Source organism: Microtus ochrogaster (genome assembly GCF_000317375.1).
Source record: "Microtus ochrogaster isolate Prairie Vole_2 chromosome 14 unlocalized genomic scaffold, MicOch1.0 chr14_random_1, whole genome shotgun sequence".
Classification (NCBI taxonomy): Eukaryota; Metazoa; Chordata; class Mammalia; order Rodentia; family Cricetidae; genus Microtus; species Microtus ochrogaster.
The window spans coordinates 20,189,526-20,198,290 of record NW_004949096.1 but is presented as its reverse complement, the minus strand read 5'-3'; the positions used below and the strand labels follow the sequence as shown (position 1 = coordinate 20,198,290).

Sequence of the window (8,765 nt, the reverse complement as noted above, 5' to 3'; positions counted from 1 at the left end):
AAAAAAAAAAACAAAACAGGCTGAGCAGTGGTGGATCTCTGTGAATTTGAAACCAGCCTGGTCTACAAAGCGAGTTCCAGAACAAGCTCCATAGCTACTGAGAAACCCTGTCTCAAAAAAATAAAAATAAAGGAAAACAATCTTTTTTCAAGTTTGTATATATTTATTAGTTCATGTATGTATGACATATGCTGAATGCCTCTTATGTTCCAGAAAGTATGCTTTATAAACATGGGAAACAAATGAATTTTTAAAAATCAAGTTATTGTTCTTGTGCATTTTGCATTTGACAACCAATTAGTGGGTGCATGCAAAATTCAGACATTTACTCTGTAAGGTTATGAGAATCAAATACAATTCTACATTCAAAGTGACTAGCTAGTAACACATTGAACATAATATAAATCATAGTAAATAATGTTCTTTTTTTTTTGAGACAGAGATTCTCTGTAGCTTTGGAGCCTATCCTGGGACTAGCTCTTGTAGACCAGGCTGACCTCGAACTCACAGAGATCCGCCTGCCTCTGCCTCCCAAGTGCTGAGATTAAAGGCGTGCGCCACCACTGCCCAGCATAATGTTAGATATTTATAGAGTGCTTGGGTAGGAACCTAATTAGCTTTCTGTGGTTATGAAAATGTATCCTACCAGTTATTTTTTAAAAACTTTATTGTCTGTGTGTTGGTGTGAAGGTGCCAGACCTCCTGGAACTGGAGTTACAAACAGCCACAGCTGTGAGCCATGTGGGTGCTGGGAATTGAACCCATGTCCTCTGGAAGAGGAAGACAGGTATCCACACTACTGTCAATGCCAAAGAGGGTCTTACCAGTGAGGCAGAGATACTAATGTTCAGAAAGGTCTTGTCTGCACTGAGCCTAGGGGCATGTGATTCAGTAGTTATTGCAACTAGAGTAAAGGATGGATTTAAGGTAAGATAAATGGATAGGAAGTTGAGTCAAAGACCATCTTTAGAAAGGATAAATGTCTAGCACTGATAGAGGGGCCACAGTTCTCTGTTCTTAAGATTAAAGTTAAACTTTTATTGAGCTGAAAGACTTCTATTTAGACAGATCAAAAATTTAATTTAGTAGGCTTCCTATTTCACTTGTAGCTCTACAGTGAATATCATAAACCTTCATAGACTCAGTTTTCTGATTGTAGTCTATGTTATGACCACATCTACATTCATCATGCTTCTTTTTTTTAAATATTTATTTATTTATTATGTATATAATATTCTGTCTCTGTGTATGCCTGCAGGCCAGAAGAGGGCACCTGACCCCATTACAGATGGTTGTGAGCCACTATGTGGTTGCTGGGAATTGAACTCAGGACCTTTGGAAGAGCAGGCAATGCTCTTAACCTCTGAGCCATCTCTCCAGCCCCCATCATGCTTCTGATGAATGTCTCCACTTGGCCTCTGCCAGTCCAGGATCCATTTTTATTTTTTAGCTTTTCAAGTGAGACACTATTGCCACTATAATGTCTAACCTGCAGTCAAGAAAGCTCTTCAGAAATGCTGGGGCCTGGCGAAAGGTATGGCCTCTCAACTTTGCTAGTGTAAGTAGGTTTTTAGAATTTTTTTATTTTATGTATATGTGCATCACATGCATACTTGGTGCCAGAGGCCAGGAGAGGGCAACAGATCCCCAGGAATTGCAGTACAGACAGTTGTGAGCCAACATGTGGGTACTGGACAGTCATTCAATGCCCGAGTTTTGTTGTTTCTGTTTTGAAACAGGGTCTTACTATGTATCCATGGCTGTACTGGAACTCAGAGATCTGCCTGCCTCTGCCTCTCAAGTGCTCCGACATTCGGTCTATACTTCTGTATCTTTACTACCCATTCCCATGCATCTTTCCAAGATTTCTGCTTATAGTATTATTTTACTAATGCATTGTTGTTATTGTTATCTTTAAGACAATATCTCACTCTGTAAGCCAGAATGATCTTATGCATAACTGGCTAGACTCACTTGTAGTGATCCTCCTGCCTCAGTCTCCACTGAGATATTAGATATGAACCATAACTAGTTCTGTTAGTACTATTAGTAGTACTTAAGTAGCTCTCCTGTGGTACAGTGCACCGCCTTCTAGACCACAATTATACCTCACTTTAGAGGCCTGCTCACATTAGTTATAGGTCTAGAAGCAGGTAGGCATAAGTCCTGAAAAATCAGCATTATCTTGCTAGGCAACTATCTCTGGGGAGAACTTTAATGGCTCAGGATGTCACCTGCCTCTAGGGATGGGGAGGTCACTTCTGCAGGCAAACAAGATGCAGAATTTAGAGAGCTCAACATCCCCAGTCTCCTCAAGATTTTTTTCTCTAGCTACAAATGGAGAATTTGAGAGTGGAACAGAAAGGAGTGTTTATGGAAGATAAGTAAAGTAGGATGGGGAGGGTCTCTCTCTCTCTCTCTCTCTCTCTCTCATTTTTTTTGAGACAGTTTCTCTGTAGTTTTTGGAACCTGTCCTGGAACTAGCTTTTTTAGACTAGGCTGGCCTTGGACTCACAGAGATCCACCTGTCTCTGCCTCCTAGTTCTGGGATTAAAAGATCGCCGCCCCAGCTAGTTTGACCGTTTTCAAGGTCCACTCATTTTTCCCTACTAATTGAAGAGTCCAAGAATAAGAAAATAGAAATGTAAAAATAAAGAAATATAAAGTTGTAAGTCCAGGAGAAAGAGAACAGATTGTCAGCAGCTTGAGGATGAACTATTAACAGTGGGCTATTTTGCTTTACAACCCATAGCTCTATTTACAGGGCTGGAGCTTCTCTCTGCACCATCCTTGATAAACCAGAGATATGGGCTGAGTTAACTTTTAGGAGCCAGAGATACTGACCTCTGGGTTAGGCACTGTCTCCGTTATGGGAAACTGATGCTATCAAAGGAAAGGCATAGGGCTCCAGTATACACTGCCTGGAGGTACCAGGAGAGACAGTGGATTGATACAGGAACTGGTTTGACTAATGAACTCTGCTAATGGAGATTTTAAGTAAGGCAGTCTGTATGTGAGATTTACCGAGAGGGTGTGAAAAGCTTTCTGCTATCTTCTAAGTTCACAGCCTAAGAACCAATTATTCTAATTTATTAACCCTCTGACATTACTAGCAGTCCCTTTTTCTAGCTAATTGCTAAAGACATCTGTTTTCTTGCAATTAGTGACTTTCGCTGTAATCTCTGAAACATATTTCATGATAGCTGCCTAGTTACCCATTGACCTTAGAACCCCCTCCCCCCTTAGGGTCTCTGCTGGGGGCAAGATCATAAAAAATTTCTTTGTTCAGACCTAATGCTTTTGCCCCTACTATAAAAAGATGGATTCAGAAATCCACCTTTTGCCACAGCCTAATAAATGCCATCTCTGGCTGTAGTCTCAACTAGCTGATAGGATTCTATGACCCGCCGGGCGGTGGTGGCGCACGCCTTTAATCCCAGCACTCGGGAGGCAGAGGCAGGCGGATCTCTGTGAGTTCGAGACCATCATGGTCTACAGAGCTAGTTCCAGGACAGGCTCCAAAACCACAGAGAAACCCTGTCTCGAAAAACCAAAAAAAAAAAAAAAAAAAGATTCCTGCGGTGTTTTTTTCTTTTATTTTTAGGTTTGCTTCTGGTTTTTTATTAGACTTTGGTCTGTCCCAACTTTGCACGACCCACCCCTGGCCCCAACACTACATCAACATCGTACTTGCGTTTTAAGAGTCTACAGGGATATAAACACCCAGCATTACAACTATTGTTTAATACTATACCACAAGAATCAACGGAACCTTCAGAGGCGTGAAATGAATCTTTACCTTCCTAAATGGCAAACAGCTGAAAATAGCCACAAGATGGCGAACAAAGCACTAAAGAAAACACTCGGGTAACAGCGCGCATGTACGAATCCTAATCTTGAGGAAGTTGCACTAAACGCGGGCCTTCCCGCACTATTGGCCCGACGTCCTGTCTTTTCCCTTCGCCATTGGCTACCGGGTCCTTCTCAAGTCAAAACAGCCAATCGCCTTTTCCTTGGGCAAAGCCCACCCTTCCGTGAACGGGGCGGGGCATCCGGAGAGGCGCCCTGGCTCAGGGCGCACGCGCGAGGTTCCGCACCGCGCCGGTTAGAAGCGGGTCTCCTGGGGAGGCGGTGCCGCGGTCCATGAATATTGATTACGCAGCGCGGCCCCGTGCGCCCGCCCCTCCAGACGGCCGACGCTCGGCTGCTCGCGCTCGGGCTCGCGATCGCGATGGGGAAGAAGTCCCGGGCGGTACCCGGCCGCAGGCCTATCCTGCAGCTCTCTCCCCCGGGTCCTCGGAGCAGCACGCCGGGCCGGGATCCCGACCCGGATCCGGATCCCGAGGCTGACTCGACGGCGGCCGCGACCACCCAGTCAGCCCCGGCGGCGGCCGCGACGTCGCCCGCGGTGCCTGCCACCGCTGCCCCTGAGGACTCGCCTTCTGAAGGTAAGTGCGCGCGGGGTGCCCCTGCCTTTATTTGGGACGTCCGGAACTCGAGCCCGGGGCTTGCGGCCTAGGCCTCCTAGGTGCCTCTTCGGACCCTGTGGGGAAGACTAACCCTGGCGCCTCGGCTGCCGGAGACCTGGAGTCTGCGAGACAGTGACCGTGGACACTGGGCCGCGCAAGGCCCGGCCGCGGCTCATCTGAGGCGCCATTGTGGGCGCGGGGGTTTCTCCCGGGAATCTGCAATCCACGAAGGTCTGATACCCCAAGTATCTCTCAAATGACCCTCTCCGATCTTGTTGACGCAAAGGGTGAAGGACAATTTCCACGTGCGAGCCTTGAAGCGGTTGAGCCTATCCTTCTCTGCTTGTGTCACACTTGGTTTCGGTTTTGTTGACATTAAGACAGCCACCTTTTTTTCTTTATGCCAGACAAAGCATCGGTACTCACAGACTCATAGGAAAGTAACAAAACCTGGGCGTTTCCCTGGAACTGTATTTGGCTTAAGAGTAACAATTAATACATGGGGTAGGTGCTGCATAAGTGGGACCATTATCAAGTGTTAAGAAATCTTAAACCGCGCGGTGGTGGAGCACACCTTTAATCCCAGCACTCGGGAGGCAGAGACAGGCGGATCTCTGTGAGTTCGAGGCCAGCCTGGTCTACAAGAGCTAATTCCAGGACAGGTTCCAAAAGTACACAGAGAAATCCTGTCTCGAAAAATGAAGGGGGAAAAAAGAAAACATATTAATAGGAAGAACTTAATGTGTGGAAACCTGTGGCTTATTTACGCATTAAATATTGCAGGTGCCATTCTGATATAATGTTCACATTATTGTTAATGCTGTCGATGTCACTAAATGAGTGGAAGATTCATCACGTTTCATTACCTAATTTGGACTATTGATGCGTGCTGGTTTTATAAGTTGATGAAATACAGGCCTGTAAGGTCAAATTTTGATTTTTGCTTCTTGTGTTTTCTCTGATCCACTGACTGACTCCCGTTTCATTTTGTTCTTTTCAAATATAGATGAACAGGAAGTGGTGGTGGAGGTTCCCAAAGTTGTTCCAAATCCTCCCAAACCAGTCATGACTACCAGACCCACAGCCGTTAAGGCAACAGGTACGGGATTTTGTTGTTCTTTTACCTCTTCCCTAAAATATTTTAAGTTAAAATTGATTTTGTGCCTGGATTGTCTGTTGGATGGTTAAATGTTGCTAATTTACTATTTCTCATAAAAAGTAAAGTTTTTCCGGGGTTGGGATTGTCTGGTGGATGGTTAAGTTAGTATTTCTCATAAAAAGTAGTAAAGTTTCTGGGCATGAGGTTGTGTTACCAGTGATAGAACAGCAGCCAGGTGGTGATGGTGCACGCCTTAATCCCAGCACTCAGGAAGCAGAGTCTGGGGGGATCTCTGTGAGTTCGAGGCCAGCCTGGGCTACAAAGCCAGTTCCACGACAGGCTCCAAAGCTACACAGAGAAACCCTGTCTCAGCAAACGAAAAAAATTTTTTAAAGGGTTTCTGTGTGAAAACTTTTAAGTAACATGAAAGTTCATTTTTGTTGTTTTTTATTTATTTACTGTTATACCTTAAATCCTGTGCACACGCAGGCATACAAGATTGCATGCTTCTATGAACCTATATACAAACCACCTAACTTGTTTATTTTTTTAAGTCAGTGTCTCAAGCTGGCTGGACAGAGACTCCTCCCCATCGACCCATTTGTAGCACTCCACTTCACCCCAGCACTGTGCTACAGATGAGCGCCTCATGCTCAGAGCACGTGGTACAAGAGATCGCAGTGCAAGTCCTTGAGCGTCTTACAAACCAAGCCATCTCCCACTAGTTTCTTTAGGGTCACCAACTATTCCTTATTTTTCATTTTTGATCCTCTATTTATTTGGTTGTGGTTTTTGTTGTTTTCCAGACAGTGATTCATGGTCCAAGATGGCCGAGAACCTATACTGCTGAGGCTGGTGTTTAACTATTGACAGCCCCTGTCTTACAGTTGTGCATCACCACACCACTCATTTTCACACTGCCTTGGCTGCTACCAGTCAAATATTTGTGAAGCTGTAAATCCCTGTTTAAGTCTCCTGCACTCCAGGCACTTCTAGCCCCACCCTCCTGTGGCATTTGCGGCAGTGGTCACTTTGGCAAACCTGAGTTCAATCAACACTCGAACTATCTAAGACTCCAGAACAGTCGATGGGCTGGAACTTGATCAGCTATAAAATGGGTCTACTGTAGTCCTAAGTTGCTTCAGTATTAAACTTTACACATATACTTAAATTTTGTGTGTGTGTGTGTGTGTGTGTGTGTGGAGAGTTATGACATTGGAAAAACAAGGATTTTTTTTCTATGCTTCATATGTATTGAAGATTAAAATGTTTTTTAAGATTAATTTTATTTTTACATTTTTTTTTATTTTTATTTATAAGTATGTGTCTGAGTGTATGCCATATGTGGGGGCCCGGGGAGGCCAGAAGAAGACCTTAGAACAAAGGTGGAGACACAGGTGATTGTCAGCTGTCCAGTGTGAGAAGAACCAAACTCTGATCCTCCGGAAGAATCTCTTCTAGGGGGCTGGAGAGATGGCTCAGTGGTTAAGAGCATTGCCTGCTCTTCCAAAGGTCCTGAGTTCAATTCCCAGCAACCACATGGTGGCTCACAACCATCTGTAAACAAGTCTGGCACCCTCTTCTGGCCTTCAGGCATACACACAGAATATTGTATACATAATAAATAAATAAATATTTTTAAAAAAATCTCTTCTAAACACAGATTTAAATAGTTTATAATTATAGCAACTTTATTCTTAGTCTAAGATGTTTGATGATTTGTTTTGAGAGAGAGTCTCACTTTGGTAGCCCTAGCTGGCCTCAAACAGAAATCTGCCTGTCTTTGCCTCCCATATGCTAGAATTAAAGTCCACTATGACTAGCCCAATTATATTTGTCTTAATGTACCTTAGTTCATGGACCTTTCCATTTGAGAAATAATCATTGTTTGCTTAGTTTTTACTTAGAAAATATGCTTCAACTATTATATTTTGATTGATTTAGGTATCTTGAGATATTTTAATTTTTGAGACAGGGCTACCATTTGTAGTTTAGACTGCCCTAGAAATCACTAGTAGTCCATCTTTGACCCCAATCTTCAGTCATGCTTTACCTCCTGACTGTTGGAAAAACAGACCTATACAACACCTATCTTGAGTCTAATACCAAATTTTGCTACTTTGAGAGTGAGGCTCAGTGATTCATGGTATATTTGGGGAAGGATATCAAGTTTGTATAGATTGACTTTATTATCTTGAAGGGTTTTGCTAGGGGTAGAAACAGGGTGACATTGTATAGGTCTGACTGCCCTGAGCTTGTGTCACCAACCCTGACCCCTTGAGGGGATATTATATTTTTTTCTTTTAAGATTTATTTACTTATTATGTATACAGTGTTTTGCCTGCATGTATGCCTGCAGGCCAGAAGAGGGCACCAGATCTCATAACAGATGGTTGTGAGCCACCATGTGGTTGCTGGGAATTGAACTCAGGACCTCTGGAAGAGCAGCCAGAGCCATCTCTCCAGCCCGATACTATATAATTTATATCTGTGGTAGTTGAATGTCATTCTTTGTGGTTTTAGGTTTTTTTTTAAAAAATAATCTTTTGATATTTTCACACATGACCACATATTTATATATATATATATATATATATATATATATATTATTCACACTCCCATCTTTCCTGTTTTTACGTGTCGTTTGTTTTTTGAGACAAAATTTCATTCTATAGCCTTAGATGTCTAAGAACTCATTTTGTAGACCAGGCTATTCTGGAACTCAGAGATCAGCTGTCTATTGCCTCCTGGGTGCTGGAATTTAAGACACAATGTCATCATGCCCTTTTATGATGATCTTACCTCAATTTCTTGTGTGTCAAGAATATATACTTGTGCCACCGTGCCCAGCATGGGGGTTGTGTGTGTGTGTGTTAGAATTGAATCCAGGTTCTTATACATGCTAAGTACATACTTTTTCAACTAAACTGTAGTCCTAGTCCTAATTTAGTGGTTATTCTGATTTGAAATTAAGTTCTAATTTGTAAATAAACAAAATGTGGCTGGGGCTGGAGAGATGATTGGGAGATTAAAAACATTGGCTGCTCTTCTGGAGGATTTGGGTTTGATTTCTAGTACACACATAATGGCTGAGTGGTGGTAATGCACTCCTTTCATCCTAGTACTCAGGAGGCAGAGGTAGGCGGATCTACATGAGTTTGAGGCCAGCCCAGTCTCCAAGAGCTAGCTCCAGGGTA

General features: G+C 43.3%; 1 protein-coding gene across 1 annotated transcript in view; it reads left to right on the top strand.

The window, feature by feature from the left end:
• The first annotated feature begins 4,134 nt into the window (after window positions 1-4,134).
• The window catches only part of Fnbp4 (formin binding protein 4), a 47,103-nt gene continuing 42,472 nt past the window's right edge, over window positions 4,135-8,765 (top strand). The window contains exons 1-2 of the mRNA XM_005364197.3: window positions 4,135-4,448; window positions 5,476-5,568. Of these exons, the coding sequence (XP_005364254.2) occupies window positions 4,232-4,448; window positions 5,476-5,568 (310 nt within the window). The 5' untranslated portion in view covers window positions 4,135-4,231. The remainder of the gene's footprint in view (window positions 4,449-5,475; window positions 5,569-8,765) is intronic.